Source organism: Centropristis striata, chromosome 21 (assembly GCF_030273125.1).
Source record: "Centropristis striata isolate RG_2023a ecotype Rhode Island chromosome 21, C.striata_1.0, whole genome shotgun sequence".
NCBI classification, from domain to species: domain Eukaryota; kingdom Metazoa; phylum Chordata; class Actinopteri; order Perciformes; family Serranidae; genus Centropristis; species Centropristis striata.
This window is the reverse complement of record NC_081537.1, coordinates 17157341-17176117: the sequence shown is the minus strand read 5'-3', so window position 1 is coordinate 17176117 and position 18777 is coordinate 17157341. Positions and strand designations below refer to the sequence as shown.

At 38.9% G+C, this 18777-nt stretch overlaps 1 protein-coding gene across 1 annotated transcript in view; it reads right to left on the bottom strand.

The window, feature by feature from the left end:
- The window catches only part of polr3a (polymerase (RNA) III (DNA directed) polypeptide A), a 29604-nt gene extending 14554 nt beyond the window's left edge, over window positions 1–15050 (bottom strand). The window contains exons 1-18 of the mRNA XM_059325155.1: window positions 14629–15050; window positions 14090–14225; window positions 13130–13267; window positions 12482–12653; window positions 12219–12373; window positions 11395–11634; window positions 10076–10238; window positions 9531–9667; window positions 9213–9316; window positions 8986–9127; window positions 8127–8267; window positions 7907–7976; window positions 7501–7628; window positions 7283–7421; window positions 4178–4342; window positions 3776–3948; window positions 2000–2111; window positions 1131–1249 (exon numbers count right to left, since the gene is read on the bottom strand). Of these exons, the coding sequence (XP_059181138.1) occupies window positions 1131–1249; window positions 2000–2111; window positions 3776–3948; window positions 4178–4342; window positions 7283–7421; window positions 7501–7628; window positions 7907–7976; window positions 8127–8267; window positions 8986–9127; window positions 9213–9316; window positions 9531–9667; window positions 10076–10238; window positions 11395–11634; window positions 12219–12373; window positions 12482–12653; window positions 13130–13267; window positions 14090–14225; window positions 14629–14672 (2478 nt within the window). The 5' untranslated portion in view covers window positions 14673–15050. The remainder of the gene's footprint in view (window positions 1–1130; window positions 1250–1999; window positions 2112–3775; window positions 3949–4177; window positions 4343–7282; window positions 7422–7500; window positions 7629–7906; window positions 7977–8126; window positions 8268–8985; window positions 9128–9212; window positions 9317–9530; window positions 9668–10075; window positions 10239–11394; window positions 11635–12218; window positions 12374–12481; window positions 12654–13129; window positions 13268–14089; window positions 14226–14628) is intronic.
- Window positions 15051–18777: the final 3727 nt, after the last annotated feature.

Genomic DNA, 18777 nt, shown 5'->3' with positions numbered 1-18777 from the left:
ACATGTGAAATGTGCCTACAGTCGTAATTGTCATTTTCCACTTTGCAAATACATTTGTTTGTTATTCTTCTAAGTGGAACTTTCATATTGTATTTCCTTCCAGTCTCTAATTAATCTTCTTTTTATTTTCCATTCTCTTTAATTAGTTTTAACCCTCATGTTATGTCCATTTTTTCAGGAACAGCAAAAACCCGGTGCATGTTTAATTATCATGCTAAGTATATTAAGTGTCAGAAACTAAAAAATCCCAATAAACATTGTTTATATTTCATTAATAACATAACTTCATTACTAAACATTCAATTCAATATTTAGTGCAATGGTGTTCTTTACCTCTCACAGATCATGGTTCAATGAGGATAATTCACTCTTTTTTTCCTAAATAAATGCACGTTAAAACTTTATGGGGGCGTTCCAGGTGGCACACCTGGTAGAGCACGTACCATTGTCCTGGTAAGCGGGTGGCACGGGCTTGAATCCGACAGAGCCCTTTCCCGCATGTCTTACCCTCTGTCTCCCTCTTCACTCTGTCTCTATCAATAAAGCCCAAAAATGGCCCAAAAAATCTTTAAAAAAACAATAACTGTTTACTGTTATTAACTGGAAACACCTACACATAAAATACAATGGTTTTATATGACATTGCATTTTTATTTTACATTTTTTTCTTTTTCATGAAAAAATACTTAACAATTTTTTTTTAACTTTTAAACTATGAAATTTGACCCGCAACATTAGAGGGTAAAAACATTGTTTTATAATGCGTTTCATTGCGTTTTGTCTTGATTTTGTTTCTTTTCATGTTTTATTTAGAGCACTTTGAATTGAATAGTTGAATTGAATAGTGCTGAAATGTGATAAATAAAAAAATCTTGATTGAAAATTATTTTTTCTTTTTAAATTAGCCAATCAGTGCACTTCAGAGCAGATGAGCCCTGGATGTGGAAACTCACACATCAGAATTCAATTACTTCAATTGAAAGATAGAAGATATTGGACATGTGTGGGTCATAACCATTTTCAGCAGCTCAAAAAGCTACCATTGTATATCCCAACATATTCACAATTCAATGTGTATGATGCCTGAGAAGAAAAGACGGCATAAAAATGAAAATTAACACATGACTCACTTTCGAGTGCTTTTCAAAGTGAGGCAGGGAGCGATTCTCAAAACCATCAGGTACTCGAGAGCCACTTATGGCCTGCTGGCCCACACAGGCAATCATCTGAGAGATGTTAATGAAAGATCCTGTATGTATACAAAAGAGACGGGTGATAGGTGTGACACAGCACATGAAGAAAACATGAATAACAATAATAGTAATAATGTTGTAAATAGGTGACAGAACACACATTAAGATGCCTATTCAAGTTTAAATTAAACTAGAGGAACCAAGTTGTTTACCGGGGGGGGGGGGGGGAATGGACTTCGTTTTGCTTGAAATCACAAATGGATTTTATAATATACACACACATGGTATCTAAGTTGAAGGCTAATTTGAATCCTGTGTAAAGAAAAGAACACTAATGTTGACCTCAGTTTGGAGTACACAAGGTACAAAAACAAGGTTGTTTATTGTACTTCTGGTTTTTGAAAGTTCTTCATATAATAATAATAATAATAACAAATTTCTTCATAATGTTGCTGTCCCTCGTGAATATTGCTGTTGTAATATTCACAGAGGTCACAGTCAACTTCTGAATAAACTTCTTTAATTATCCAACTGCAACTACTGCTGAAAAGCTCTGTGGGGAGTTTGAAAATAAGGTCACACACCTCACTTCCCTTAGATTTATTTGGTGAAATATGCTTTTATTTGGAGGTCATTGTCAGAGTGAGAAGGTCTTAAAAGGTAAAGAGGACATTTTGTGTAAAATGACAATCTTTGGAGCAGCTGCTGCTGCGGTTTTCCTTGTTTGATCTATTCCCTCTGCAATGACAAAAGGGAAAACAACAATATAAGCAGCTGAAGTAAGATTCCACTCCCAGCGAGCTTACCTTTGGAGCCGCAGAGAGCCATAATCAAAGGGCTGTTGCTCTTGTCGAGCTCCCTGAGGCAGGCACTGCCAGCTCGGTCTCTGATGACGGACAGCTCTTTCAAGATAAGAGCCTGTGAAGAAAAAAGTGCACAAAAAAAAATCACAGACAGTCACATACACAATTTCTGTTCTTCAACATGTTTGAAGAATTTTGATACAAATCATTCAAATGTTTTAAGCCACAACGCCTCACGAGTGCGTGCTGACTCCTGTTTGAATCTTTCTGTAGCGTATATTCAAAATGCTCATCATTTGTTTGTGCAATAATTATTTGTGTTATTCAGTGTCAAACCAAAGCCACTAATAAAGACTGAATCAACATACCACCAATTCATGTTTTCCTGTATTGTGAATAGATGAAATTAAGTATTCAAAAATTGTATAAAACACTTAAAATGAGGAAAAGTGGAACAGCATTCAAAGGGGCTCAATTAAAACTTATTCATAATATTTCTACATAACTAGATTATATATTTATAAAGAAGTCTTTCTTTTAATATTTCAATGCCGATATTAACAGTTGAGCAGGCAAGTTCATGTTTTAATATTTCTTTTTTTTTTTTTTTTCTAATATTTTTATCCCACGATTTTTGTAACCCATTTTATCACCCAGTTTGTCCTATCTATCTTGATCCTGGGCGCTACCTCGTCTCTGTCGGTCTGGGGAGGGGCCTGAACTGAGCACATGCTTCCTCCGATACATGTGGAGTTGCGGACCGCTTCTTGACACCTGACAGGGGGAGATTCCCCGGTGGGACGTATCGCGTGGGAGGATCACGTTATTCCCACCGGTTCCTCTCCCCCGTCAGGCGCCCCGACCGACCAGGATCAATGCATGTTTTTGTGAGAGGTCCCTGTAAGGGGATCCTCAGGGGACACGGGGAGAACATGCAAACTCCACACAGAAAGGCCCTTTTGCCGACACCGACCAGCTCTACGAACACCGGAGACATGGAGCTGGGGACACGCCTCCAATGCCCACAGCATCCTGGCGGGAATCGAACCCAGGACCTTCTAGCTGTGAGGCGAGCGGTGAGCGCTACCAACTGCGCCACCGTGCCCCCCTATGTTTTAATATTTCAATGCTATTGTTTAAACAGTGAGCAGGCAAGAGCTGCACAAAAGTTTAAAAAAAAAAAGTTACCAAAGCAATACTGACTTCTTTACTTCTGCCTGCAACTTAGTTTATAACTTATTAACTATTACCAACTATTGGTCTACCCAAGGCAGTGCTCTCTGTTGAACTATATGACTTGACTTCATTTCTATCATCAGTCTGTCTGTTCTTATAGCAGCCTTGTGTGTTCAGCCTCAAGTGTCAGAAAATCGTATCTAATTCACTTTATAAAGTCGTTCACACAACCAATGAGTCACCTCTCGAGTGTGAATGTTCAGTAGGTGCCATCAGGTGAGAAGGTTTCACTAATAATGAGAGATCTTAAATGTGATGTGGTGTGCACGTGTCTGCTGAAATGACCTTCAGCTGTGACGATCGAGTTAACGCAGGAAGAAAATTCACATCAAGGCAGATATAGAGATAGATTGAATGAAAAGTGGCTGGACACATTTCAGACTACTTGCTATCCTTCACACCAAAAAAAAAAAGGGGAAACTGGAGGTTTTGTTATTTGTGGATTATTAAGCTCTGGCTTTACTAGTCCAGCTCACTTTTGATCAAATTCAACAGCATGTGGCAAAAAAATTAGTTTGATACCCAATATATAGTCAAACCTACCTCCAGAGTCTCTTCTGCTGTGCAGCCTGGCTGCTGCTGCAACTTGCCCGTGTCCAGAGCTTCAATGTATTCGTCACATTTTTTGTAACCGTCATCCAGCAGGTCCTGTTTGGCCTTCAGCAGACCCTGGCCAGGTGTCACGTCACCAATTCCAATAGAAAAGCCGCGGTTGGCTGAAAGTTAAAATATAAATAAAAAAGAGTCACCTGAAGTTGCGATGAATACATCTTTAGATTATTCAGTCTGCAGAATTGTTTACCGAAATATAAAAGATCTAATATATGAAACAAACTACAACACAGCGTCACAAATCCTATAATCATTTCCTAGGTTTTATTTCCGCAGATCTCTATTTTCAAACATTGTGACATCTAGTTCATTATAACCCTGGAGACCACCTACAGAGATACACCGGAGCGAGCCTTGCCAGGCGGGACATGGCATTAGCAGCCTCCAGCTGTCCCCAGTCTCTTAGCAGGATGTAGAAGATGTTGTTCTTGGAGCCAGACCCCAGGGTGCCCTTGTCCAAACTTCCACACATCAGCTCACTGTTGTGAATCACCACGACTGCAAAACGTGACGGGAAAATGTGAGAAGAATTGACGTCAGTAGTTCTCAGAATAGAAAAGTGACCAAGCTGGAGACACTTAAGAGCTGTTGAGAGGGTTGGTAATGGCTCAAAGGCAATCATCATGGAAGAAATGTATTTTAAATCAGGATGTCATTGAATTCAATGGTTAAACATGCAATATGTAACCTCTGCCACTCTCAATAACAGCAGTAACAAAAGACTATATTATTTTGAAACATACCACTTAGCTTCTGTCTCCTCCTGAACCATCATCAGAAAGGTGTGTGATTGTTTCTGATGTTAATAATAATAATAACTTACATTCATATAGCGCCTTTTTAAGCCCAAGGACGCTTTACAATACAGTGTTCCAAATTATTATGCAACTGAGTTTTTTCTCTGATTTTCCTAAATAGTCGATGCAAATGACAGTCAGCATAATTTAAGTCATCAACCGTTAGTTTAATTAATTCTAAGGTGATTGGACAAACCTCCCAATGATAACAGTATTTTTTCAAAAATAAAAAACTTAAAATGCACTGTTCCACATTATTACGCACGACAGAGTTTTATAACATTTTATAGGTTTTTAAGAACTGAAACTGCTCATTTTTGGATTTTCCAGCATTCGGAGGTCATATTTACTGAAATCAAAAGCTATTTCAATCAAAATCATCTTAACAGGTCAAGTTACATTTTAACATAGGAGCCCTTATTTGATAGCAGCTTCACAATTCTTGCATCCATTGACCTTGTGAGTGTTTGGAGAGTTTCTGCTTGAATTTCTTTGCAGGATGTCAGAATAGCCTCCCAGAGCTGCTGTTTGGATGTGAAATGCCTCCCATCCTCATAGATCTTTTGCTTGAGGATGCTCCAAAGGTTCTCAATAGGGTTGAGGTCAGGGGAGGATGGGGGCCACACCATGAGTTTCTCTCATTTTATGCCCATAGCAGCCAATGATGCAGAGGTATTCCTTGCAGCATGAGATGGTGCATTGTCATGCATGAAGATGATTTTGTTACTGAAAGCACGGTTAATCTTTTTGTACCATGGGAGAAAGTGGTCAGTCAGAAACTCCATATACTTTACAGAGGTCATTTTCACACCTTCAGGGACCCTAAAGGGGCCGACCAGCTCTCTCCCCATAATTCCAGCCCAAAACATGCCTCGCCACCTCCTTGCTGACGTCGCAGCCTTGCTGGGACATGGTGGCCGTCCACCAACCATCCACCACTCCATCCATCTGGACCATCCAGGGTTGCACGGCACTCATCAGTGAACAAGACTGTTTGACAATTCGTTTTCATGTATTTCTGGGCCCACTGCAGCTGTTTCTGCTTGTGAGCATTGGTTAGGGGTGGCCCAATAGAATAACTGATAGAATAACGCATAACTGCAAGCCTCTGGAGGATCCTACACCTTGATGTTCGTGGGACTCCAGAGGCACCAGCAGCTTCAAATATCTGTTTGCTACTTTGTAATGGCACTTTAGCAGCTGTTCTCTTAATCCAATGTTTTTGTCTGGCAGAAACCTTCCTCATTGTGCCTTTATCTGCACGAACCCATGTGTGCTCTGAATCAGCCACAAATCTCTTAACAGTAGGATGATCACGATTAAGTTTTCGTGAAATATCTAAGGTTTTCATACCTTGTCCAAGGCATTGAACTATTTCACGCTTTTCGGCAGCAGAGAGATCCTTTTTCTTTCCCATATTGCTTGGAAATGGTCATCTGCTTAATAATGTGGAACGCCCTTCTTAAGTAGTTTTTCCTTAATTGGGCTTACCTGGCAAACTAATTATCACAGGTGTCTGAGATTGATTTCAGTGATCCAAAGAGCCCTGAGACACAATACCATCTATGAGTTTAATTGAAAAACAAAACATGTAATCTTTACGACACTTAAATACAATTTGCGTAATAATTTGGAACGCGGTGTACAAGACAATACAATACAGTAAGATGACAAATACAGCGCTGATGACAGGTTAAGGGGGTTAGGTGAGTTCAAAGCCTTTGTGAAAAGATGGTGCTTGAGAAGTTTTTTGAAAATGTCCAAGGAGGCGGCATTTCGGGTTTCGGCATGGAGAGAGTGCCAGAGGGTAGGGGCTGCGGAGCTGAAGGCACGAGCCCCAAAAGTTTTTAGTTTGGTGTGGGGGCTGATGAGCAGACTTGTTTTAGAGGACCTCAGGTTACGGTTAAGATGATGTGTGGGGATGGAGGAGGTCAGTGAGATATGGAGGTGCAAGGGCGTGGAGGGACTTATATATGTCGGGTGGAGGAGTTGTCATGTGAATAAGCAGATATTGTGATGTGACTCAAAAGACAGCTATTCATGTTTTTTACTCCTTTTTTTTGGTTTGTTTCTGATATTATACAAGGGTCTCTCTACACCTTTAATGTCTCAAACAAGCAATCAGACTCCCTGAATAAACAAAGGTTATAATACACTTCATGATTTAGCCAGGGAGTACATGGTTGGTAGTGGTGAGCAATCTTGCCTCACAGCAAGAGGTTCGCCGGTTCGACTCTGGCTTACGGCTCCCTTGTCAGTGTGGGTTCTCACCGGGTCTTCCAGCTTCCTCCCCAGTCCCAAAAAATGCACTTAAGTTTAATTGGTGACTCTAAATTGCATGTAGGAGTGGATGAGAGCGTGATTGTCTGTCTCTATGTGTCTGCTCTTTGATAGGCTGGCGACCTTTCCAGGGTGTACCCGCCTCTCGCCCAATGTCAGCTGGGATCGGCTCCAGCCCCCCGCGACCCGAGTGCTGATTAGCAGTTAAGGATAATGGATGAAAGTTATATAAGGGTCTCTCTACACCTTTAATGTCTCAATCAAGCAATCAGACTCACTGCATAAATAACGTTTATAATACATTTCATGATTTAGCCCCAAAAACTTTTTATTGGTGTGTTTTGCGGACATTTTTACTCACATGAGTCGTTGTGACAGAGATCTTCTCCCTTGCCACAGTACTGTTTGCCCTTTGTCCGCAGGTTCGCCTTGACTGGACAATCCTTACTCGGCTTCAGAATGAGGCTGAAGATCTGTTTGCCAGTCCACAGAGCCATTGGCTGATGGACACAACAAGCAATATATTAGCCCCAGGCCACAATCAAAGAGTTATGTAACAAGCTCACCAGAGTGTTGTACCTTCATGATAGCCGGGTGGGGGAGAGAGATCCGGATTTTTTCATCTTTGCCTACGAGTATTGATGCTACAATCTGACAGGCTTTTGCTCTGTCAAAGAAGGTGTCCTTCAGCGTCAAAAGGTAGGCCCCTAAGAGGTAGAATTATAAAGGCAATGAAAATACAAATACAGTAGGTTTTTTTAAGATATGGCTCAAGTGCTCCCCCATCAGGTAGAAAATGGTAATTCCAGAACTATAGGTTATTAAAATATTTGAAGATATGAAAAATTGACATTTTCTAAAAGTGTCAATGCCTAGTTTCCCCTTTCATCAACAACAAAGAACTCTATGCCTGTAACTCGAAGCACCAGGAGTCTCACATCATACATGAGCAGAGCACTGCGCAGACGCACATCACTGCACTTACCTGTCAGAAAGTCCTGAATAGCAGCAATCAGAGGTTCGCCATTTCTCGGAGTGACAAGATTTGCTTTAGTCTGGAAAGATAAAAGATAATAGCGTGTCAAATTGTAGTCGATTACCTCCAAACAATATAATTCTCAGAAACTCTTTTCATTGCTAAATGTCACCAATGATAGGTGTCTGGATTCTGAAAGGACCACATGCGTCGCTGCAAGGATACATACCCCCATCAGGATGAGGGCCTCGGCTTTGGCTTCTTCCGTCTGAGGTAGATGAAGGTTCATTTCATCACCGTCAAAGTCGGCATTGTACGGGGTGCACACACACTCGTTGAACCGAAACGTCCTGTGAGGTTTGACTCTGGCCTGTGAGTTTGGAGGACAGTAAAAATTGGTGTTATACACAAGGAAGCAACTAATGTGTGTGCAATGCCGAGGTAAGAAAATGTAACAATTATATTTAAAAACAAAAAAAAGTTTCAGTTGCAAAAGTTAAAAAAAAAATTTATCCTATTTCTGAAGAAATCGCAAATGTACAAAAAAAGTTTTTTTTCTAAGGCTTGAAGAAAACTCACGATGTGAGCCGTGGTGCTGAGGTAAGGGGTTAAAAAAAGTGGTTTCAATGGAATGCAATGGAGAAATGTTTTTTATCCTTTTTGTCTGTATATTGGCTAGACAGTTTATTATAGACTTATTATAGCAGCTGAGGTTGAACCTTACATTATTCTGGAAATTAATTCACACCCTGCCAAACGGTAAGCCATATGCATCCCTATCCATATGCACAGCCAAAATGATAAAAAAAAAATGTTCCTCCTGACGAACAAAGTAAAAAACAAAAATAAAGTTCACCGTCTTAAAACTAGAGGCCCATGTCTCATAAGTCTTATATTCAATCCCAACCTTTTTGATGACGTCATTGAGGAAAATGATCTGTAAGTTTCATTTTATATTTAAATAAAACAAAAAAGTCCCAAGTTTCAGTTGCAAAGTAAAAAAATGTTATCCTATTTCTGAAGAAATCACAAATGTACAAAAAAAGTCAAGTCTTATTGTACATTTGTGAGGCTTTAAGAAAACTTACGATGTGAGCCATGATGCTGAGTTTGTGCAGAGACGGCTGTCGGTTGAAGAGGACAATGTCTCCATCTATCAGGTGTCTCTCCACCACGTCACCAAACCTCAGCTCCTGAGCAATCTTCTCACGGTTTCCATATTTTAAAAACCTGACGGAATGAAATAATACATTTTTGTTGGTGAAAAACTTGTTAAACACTTCAATTAATTCGCATAAGAAGCCTCTAGCCTCACCTTTTCATCTGTGTGTGACGATTCTGGATAAAGTTGGCTCCCGGATGAACCTCAGGACCGTTGCGGACCAGTTTCCTCATTAGCTCCAAATTGGCTTTGTTCACCTATTTTATAGTATCAGATGCAAATAACTTTAGTCCTGGTTGGGGGTTTAAAAGTCAAAGTTTCCTATCATTTATTTTATACAGTAAAACAAGCGACACAGATGTAGACATTCCTCTTGCTGAGGTAGCATTTTGCCCACTGGAAAATTTGGCAATTTAGCGTAACATTTCTAAACCTGGCATGGATAAGGTTGTTTAATGGAGTGAAGCTTACTCTCTCTGGGTATGTCAGGATTTTGGCCACGTGCACAGGGACAGCCACTTCATCGATTCTCAGGTTTGGGTCGGGAGAAATGACAGTTCTGCCAGAAAAGTCCACTCTTTTTCCTGAGAGGTTTCCTCTGAATCGACCTGAATATTTACAGTAAATAAATTAGTCAGTCTGTATTCAACATTATTTTTCTTTACAGAGTTGAACAAAAAAATAGTACAACAAGTCACACAAGCTGCTCAAACTTGAGGGAGAAACATTTAAATGCCATCAGGAAAGTAACTTTCACTCTCTCTCTTGCACAGTCAGTGGGTGACTAAGCTAAAAAAAAGGTCCCAAATCTCCTTTTAACCTTTTTAAGAAAATGTTCATGAGTCAGTTTGAAACATAAAACTCTTTGCAGGTACTTAGAGCTTATTTTTTTCTTCTATTTACTTGCTATTGGCATTTACAGCACAGACAATTCTGTAAACTGTATCCATTTCCATAAAATAAAACATTTGAATATTGATCAAATTAGATATCACAGGTTTTAATGTGCATGATACCTTGCTTCCCCTTGAGTCTCTGCACGAAGCCTCTGGTCCATTTCTTAGGTGCCATGTTGAGGGGGATGCCAGAAAGCTCGCTGTTGATGTAAAGAGCACACTGCAGCTGGAGGAAGTCCCAGTCCTCCATGATCATCTGCGTCTTTGCCCCGGTCATACGATGCTGAATTATGAAAGACTTAATGTTAATGTGGGCCATCTTCTTTAATATTAGGATGTCTGATAATAGCATTCAAGACAATTTTTAGTTGTTAGGGAAGCAAATCAAAGCAATAGTCATCCTGTAACAGCCCTAAGCAGCATGTGTTTTGTTAAAATCTGTTAAGCAGCCCACTTTACAAAGAACTAAATAGGCAGGTTTGAAGGTGAAAGGGAGAGATTTTGTCATTATTGGACGATTTTACAACCAGTTTCTCCTCCAGCGTTATTTTTCAGATTCTTTATGGTGCAGAAAATGTGATTTTTGTAGCTTGAGGCTGCTTTAGTCTAAAATAATGTTGTTTTTCCCTTGATATCAGTATCTTATGGCCATTTACCAGCACAGCTCATTATTTTCAACCTTGTACCTTACTTCAGAAAAGTTACTCTGATGTGATTCAGAGGAAAAAAATGCATGCCATAAGATTATATATTCATATAATATTCAACTTTCATGTTATTTATTTTTATTAACTTCAGTCATGATCATAACAAACGAAATATTCATTTTCAGAATTTTAACCCTTTAAATTCTAGTTGTTATAAGACAGACCTTTTTTTTTTTTTTAAATCCCACATGTTACCTGAGAGGAGAAACATGTCTCTAAACTGAAGATATGCTAATGTTATTTTCCACTTTCATTTAGTTTATATGTTTATTCAATATCCTTTGTGATCATGAAAAACAAAGAATACAAAAATGTGATTATTTTCTGGATACTCTTATGCATCAAACACTGTATTACAGCAGCAACAGTGGAAAACAGTGTGTATTTGCCCAATTTGGCAAGCATGAGAAAAGACTTACTCTGGTTGAAAATAGTAAAAACTACAATTCTGAAGCCAAGGCTCTATTATGAAAGCTTAATATAATAGAATATATGATTGCTTTTATGCTGAAAAGGTAAGGGGCTGAGGTTGAACCTTACATTATTCTGGAAATTAATTCACACCCCTGCCAAACTGTAAGCCACATGCATCCATATCCATATGCACAGCCAAAATGATCCTGACAAAAATGTTCCTCCTGACAAACAAAGTAAAAAACAAAAATAAAGTTAACTGTCTTAAAACTGGGACTATGTGGCCCATGTCTCATAAGTCTTATATTCAATCCCAACCTTTTTGATGACATCATTGAGGAAGATTATCTCTGTGAGCTTCATGGTGAGGTCGTCCTCGTTGGTGCCCGACTTCAGGTCGCTGACCACAGAGGGTCGTATGCAGAGAGGAGGCACCAGCAGGCGGGTGAGAATGAGGTCCGCAGGTTTCCCTGCCTCAGGGTTCATCAGCAGCAGGGCAATGTCTTCTTGAGGAATCCTCTTGAACAGGTTCAGCACCACCAGAGGGTTCAGGTTCTCCTGGAGAGGAAAACGTTATCAACGGCTTAAAAAGAGCTTCCACCAGGGATAAGTGTTGCATGAAAATGTCTGATAAAAACACTCATAATACATATTTCCATTCCTTTGATATTCGATGATATATATAAAAAACTTTTATCATTTAATAAAATATCAGACTTCTTATTGATCTTATCATCATTACACCTTTCACTACAGTTTCAATGTCTATGTCTGTGAACAGGAGTGAAGAAATGTATTTTTAACTCAACGTTTCCTGTTTCCGTTTCAAAATAAAAGCCTTGTAACATTTCGCTGGGCAGGATCCCTTCACACAATACTTTTATTCAGAAATATTTTCAAGACCGCGTTGTGGAAATAAACTGGACGGCTCCATAAATTAGTAGCACCAGCTTTTGATTGTGGTAATATAAACGCAGACATGAAGTCATGCATTCTATTTCATATTTTGAGTTTTGATATTTAGCCCTGCTGCTTCTGCTGTACTTTTTTTAATCCTATTCAGGCTCAATACGTGCTTTTCCACAGCATGGTAACACTTCATAAAATCCACTGTGCAGTGTGAAAGAGTGTGCAGTGTTAACCTGTGCTCTGGTCAGCAGAGGTTCCACCACTTTGTTGTGTTCGACGGCAGTATCGAAGGACTGCAGGAATTCTGACACAAAGACATCCACCACTTTTTTCGTTGTTTTATATTTCTCATGGATGATCTTAAGAAGGCCACACTTTTTCACAGGTCCTGAAGGGTAAAGGGATGAGTGACTTAGCTTTTCGCAATCATTACATCAGAATGGATCTCACAAAAGGTCAAAAAGTAAATATCATCATTTTAAATGTCTCTTTTTACCATTGAAAGCAGCACAATTCAGACAGATTGTCCTTTTGCGGCATTTATCAGAGATCTTCTTCTTCAACCCTCTTTTTTGGAGATAGGCCAGGTTGGGCCTTTTCAATAAATCCATGAACTGCAGTTTCTCCTCTTTCGTCAGCATTATGCTCGAGCACGTCTTGCAAATCATCTGAAGACAAGACAACATTCCACATCTCAATAGAGGTGATCATTAAGATAAAACAATAATAAGTAACTGGTTAAAGGTAACATTACAGATGCATTTCTTAATGATTTAAAAATACAGAAAACACTAGTAACTTCAGGAACTTAAAATATACAGAAAACTATATTAAAAGCTTGATTTACACATTTACTTACTTAAGTAAACACACAATTGTCTAAACGAATATATTCTACATGATCTAATTGTGATACTCTAGTGACATCTACAGGAAATTTTGCTTAATGAATTCCAGATGGAGGTATTACTGCTTCTTCTTCCACAGAGTGAACTTGGGCCTTTTGCCGGAATTGTGGTCTCCATATTGATTATGCTAACCATCTGATATTTTATTTCACAATGTTTAAGACCCCCAAATAGCTATTTAAAAAAATATATACCCTCTAATTTCAAAATTTAATTGCAGTATACTGTAAACTTGCCTGTAAGATTCCTATGATGGCTTTGAAATAGCCGACATGAAAACATGGCAGCTCCAGATCCAAGTAGCCGTAATGTCCCAAACAATCTGCCAGATTCTTCCCACATGTCAAACACGGTCTGTCTTTCTCACTGGTGCCCTGCAGGAAACATGAGAACAGAGATGAAGAGCCTGTAGTATGAGGATGGACTGCAGCTTGGACTGGGTATTGTTGAAAAATGTTTAAGTCCAGTACTGGTCCTTGACTTTGATTATTTTTTCATTACCAATGTTATAAAATCCAGTTTTTAAACAACAGAATACGCATTACAGTACAAATATTTGTATTTATACCTACAGTCATGGAAAAAAATATTAGACCACCTTTGTTTTCTTCAATTTCTTGTTTCTGTTAATTTTAATGCCTGGTACAATTAAAGGTACATTTGTTTTGACAAATATAATGATAACAACAAAAATAGCTCATACGAGTTTAATTTAAGAGCTGATATCTAGCCATTTTCCATTGTTTTCTTAAAAATGATTTTGGTTATTGTCTGGAAAACCATGGAAAAGTGTTGTTATCATTATATTTGTCCAAACAAATGAGCCATGCATTAAAATGAACAAGAAAATGAAAAATAAATGTCTAATTTTTTTTTTTAATATTTTTCCATGACTGTATGTCCTCACACAAGAGCCTTTCTCTGGGGGTAATGTGATTGTCCTGAATTACAAGATTTTGGCATGCTGCATGCTCATGGCTCAGTACTGCTGATGAGATTTGGTTCTTAGGTACTGACATTTGGTATTAAATGACAACATTTTTCAATACTTGATGCTGTGGAGGCAGTTTGGTCATTGCTTAAAAAGATCAAATATTGGTACCCAGCCTAGCTGCAGATAAAACATGTTATAGGCTGTGTGAAATGGGTGACAGTATTGGGGTTCCTTGTATATTGAGTTTGTGTCAGTGTCATACCATACGGTGATCCAACACCCCATAGGCCAGTGGAGTATGTTTGGTGTCTTGGCTGTAAAGATTCTTGCTGACCACCTGGATGTGGGCCTGCTTACGCATCTGCTCAGCAGATTTCATCCCAAAGCAGATGTGGCTTCTGTAAACAAACAGAAAAGCAAAGAAAATCTCATTGAACAAACCAAATGATTAGGATATGCAAGTGAAGAGAAGGAGAGAAAAAAATGTCCCCAACTCCTGGCATGTTCAATTCACACCATTATCAGGTGATTATTTTTATTTAATTTATTGACATTAAATTACAACTGTGTTTGACAAGATTAAGTAACAATCATAAATTAGCTAGCGTTAACGTGGCGTTATGTTTCACAACATGAATACCAATACTAATAATTATTTTTGACATTTTGCTGGGGCCACTTTATCCTATTGAATATTAACATAACTAAAACAACACTGTCAAAATTAGCCACATTGCAGGCTGACTGACTGGCTGCTAACCGGCGGGCTAACATGTTAGCTAGCAGTGTTGTTATACTCACATTTTCTTGGCCACATCTGTCTCTCTGAACTGCTCCTTCACCATTTTGGCAGCTTCTCCTAAACAAACAACACAACGACTAATTAAACTGTTATTTTGTCCTCATTCCAGTGAGCTAGGCTTCACTTGTTAACAGCACGCTGTCACTTTACTTTCCCATGTTGTGGAAATGCTAGCAGCCAACATGCAATAGCGAGCAATGTGATGGTAGCATGTAAGCTACAGTAGTGCTGACTTCATAGCAATCGGTAATCTAGATACTGTACTCTTAAATGGTAAAAAAGCTGTGACAAAAAGTACGTATTCTGGCTCTAACTTTATTGTATCGTCTATCTTGTTCTTATATTTAGTTTTCTACAGTTCTAAAATCTACAGAGTGTGTTTGAAAAGCTGCAATTATGACTGGTTTGGTATAATTCGAGTTTGCAAGAGGTACTTGAATGCAGCAAATGCCTGAGCACAACAACGGCAAGAAAGAGAAGTCACGGCAGCAATCACAATCAGTCCCTGGTGGTGCTGCCACCTACCGGCTAAAATGTGTAATGTTTTCAAATTACTGAAATAATCTCCTAAAATACGTTATGGGGAGTTATTTAGGTATTTTGCAATCAAATGTGAATTTGTTGTCATATTTGTCTTGCTAAAAGCAATAATTTGACATTTTCAGACATTTTTTGCTCACTTCCTGACAAGATCCCGATAAAAAGGATTGATAGCCTACCATCACAGATATGATTTAACAATCCTGTCCAGATATTTGGAAAAATTGAAATTGTATTTAGATGCGTTGGACACTCTTTTTTTAAAAATGTCAATCCAATCAGTGTAGACCTATTTCCTAATAGTGTCCAACATTTTATTCAATACAGGGAAGCATAATGCATTCACCTGACAGAAACCTGTTTTCTGAATTAATAAGACAATTATCTCATAATTCTGAATAAAGTGTGAATGGATTTAGATGCTGATCTTTTTTTTGTGAACTAATAAGAAATTCCAGTAATTAAGACAAACAGGTTTGTTTTTTCCCCACAGTTTTTTGGTTTGGTTTGGGTTTTTTAGCATTCATGTGTTAAAAATTATCAAATTGGAGCCTCAGGGTTAAATGTGGATTTGTTATTTGTTACATATGAAAAGCCTGGAATCAACTTGTTGTCAGGGGTGAAAAAATTCAACTCACCAAGTTGCAGTTTGGTTATGAGTTGGGTAGTTTATTTGTTGGATATTTTTATGCTTGAGGTGAGGATCAGGAAACAGGTTTACTCTAGTAGGCCAAGATGTTGTCAATTTTAACAACATATAACAGCATTCAGTCTTTATGTGTGTGTTACTATACATTTTGACATGCATATGCATGCATGCATATCCTTTTTGTATTCATATCTGCAATCATATTGTTCAATGGTTAAGTGGCACCAATAGAGTTATAAGGATTATTTCCAAAGGAACATCTCTTCATTCAAAAGACATTGCTGGCGGCCTGTGGGTCATAGTGCTACAGTCTGTGTTTGTGCCTCTAGATGGCACCAAATACATTTCCATGAGCTGGAATAGAGTCAGAGGAGACTGAATGAACCTGCTGTACCTGTGCTGTTTGATGCATTGGTGTGGAAGCGCTGATGGCGACTGATGACTTCCTGATGAGGATTTCCTTCCACAACGTACTTGTGCTGATTAATTGTTCTGTCATCTGATAACCACCAACGGTGAAAATTGCCTGGCTGAATCTGATTTTCCATTTTCTAATTTTACATCGTGAAGGGCCTCTAATTAAACCACTAATATAGTATTCAACATGGTCTGGGCTTTTTAAATCTTCCTCTGGAGGAAACACATCCCCAAAGAGCTGCTCTCTCTAAATCTTTACATCTTGGGACACATAATGTTATACAGATGTATCAGTCTGTGTAAATATATGTAAAGAGCATAAAAAATGATCTTCAAAACCACTGGAGGGACTGCTGCTAACAATGTTTTTCAGCATGAGAGGCAGCTCAGTGATCCTCCCTCAAAGTGCCTCTTGAGCCTCTCTGCGTATAAACTATATTTCAAATATAGTGAGGTAATCATCCAATCATGAGACACATATACACTCACACACTGTGGGGGAAACTGAACATCTTAGACCGCTAAAATTGAGGGAAACTGGGTCTCTTTCAGGACTAAGGAGCCAAGGATTTGGTCACTGTCTCTGCTTAATATTTGATTCAGAGATTTAAATTAATTATTTAAATTCACCTTTGCTCACTTGTATATAGGCCTACTGAAGCCCTCGGGCTGTGTGAGGATGACCGGATAAAGCACTTTCCACACTTCCACTAAATCTGGACATTAATTGCTAGCTGCAGATGATTTTTTTTTTTTTCAATTAATTGACTAATCAATTGGCTGTGGCTCAGTTGGTAGCGCGTTCGTCCAGTAACCGGAAGGCTGGCGGTTCGATCCCCGACCATGGCAGCTACATGTCAAAGTATCCTTCAGCTGAACCCCAAATTGCGTTCAATTGCCTTCACAGGTGGTAGCCTCGGCCACCAGTATGAATGTGTGTGTGAATGAGTGAATGAGCGTAGTGTGTAGTGTAAAGCGCTTTGGACAGAAGCGCTATATAAGTGCACCCCATTTATCCCATTTACTTCCACCAAATCTGGACATTAATTGCTAGCCGCAGCTATCTCCAGATGATTTTTTTTTCAATTAATTGACTAATCATTTAGTTCAGGGTGTCAACCTGATCCATTAAAGCGCTAGTGGGGCGAGAGCACATCTGATACAACAAATCAACTGAGTGAAGATTGAGTGATTGAATGTATTGAGTCCGGTGTTGGCTGGAACAAAAACCTGAAGCCACTCCGGCCCTTTCATGGATCAGTTTAATACCCCTGATTTAGCCTATTGAGCCAAAAAATAGTGGGGAATGCTTGTCACCAGTTCCTAACATGCCCAACATGACTTAAAATTGCTGCTTTTGTTTGACAGTTAAAAATGGAAAAATATTAAATTTACAGTGAAATTAAAGGGAATGTCCATAGTCAATTTATTATCAACAGTAGATGGCCGTAGTTATGCCACCCACCTAAAAGTCGGTTTAGGTGTGCATTATATTTAGAGTATTTTGCTTTACATTGCCTTCAGACAACCCTGTTTAAGTTACCATAGGTGAACTGAAGCTTGCTGTATAGTCTTTTCAAAGCCATCAGGCTCCATTGACAAAAACAGTAATTTTACCTTGCACAGCATTAGGAGTTGCCTCTTATACCGCTGCCTTGATTAGTTACTTTGTTTGTGTTCTTATGTGACTTTGGTGTTTTAATGAGTTAGTTCGAATTCACCAAAGTCACACAATAACACCAAGACTTAACGATCGAGGCAGGTGTAGAACAGTGACTCCCTTCTTCAATGAGGTAAAATTCCCTTTTTTGTCAATGGAGTCTGGTGGCTTTGAAGGGAGCATAGAAAAGCTTCAGTTCCCCATACTTCAACTCACACAGGGCAGTCTGGGGCTTTCTGGGGGGCTGAATTACATTTTGCTGCTGCCTCCTTCCTAAGCTTTATTCAAGTTAGCTTCTGTGTCAGTACTCCTGCTTGCTTCTCCAAACAGGGTGTGTCAACAGCCATTTACTGTAGCTAATACACTGACTATGTACCTCAACTCCACTTTGATAAATCCAAACTATCCCTTTAAACTGAGAAAGATGACTAATCCTCCTCCATTTTCAAAGCTGGATCATTCATCAATTATCAGAAGTATTTTTTCTGTTAATTGACTAATCAATTAGCTGATAGTTTAAGCAAAAAACTGCAGAATAAATGAATGATTAGGAACCCTCCCGCAGCCGAGAGAAGTGCGCCTCTCTCCTTTCATCTGATCAGTGCGGGGCGTCCGTTTAAATACTCAAGTGCAACCCAGTGTTTACTCATCATACCATTTACATTATGCAAAACGTATTTGTAGATCAATGTGACCACCATCTTTGTGTAATTAACATGAGTAATTACTGTGCTTAATTTACAGAGCCACCCAAGGTTCATAATGGGGCTGCAAAACATTGACCCATGACAATTGATTGATCCCTCCCTCCTTTAAAACCATGCCCCTGCTAATGACTAAGTAATGAGCAGATAGTGTGTAGCTAGGGTGGCTAATACAGCT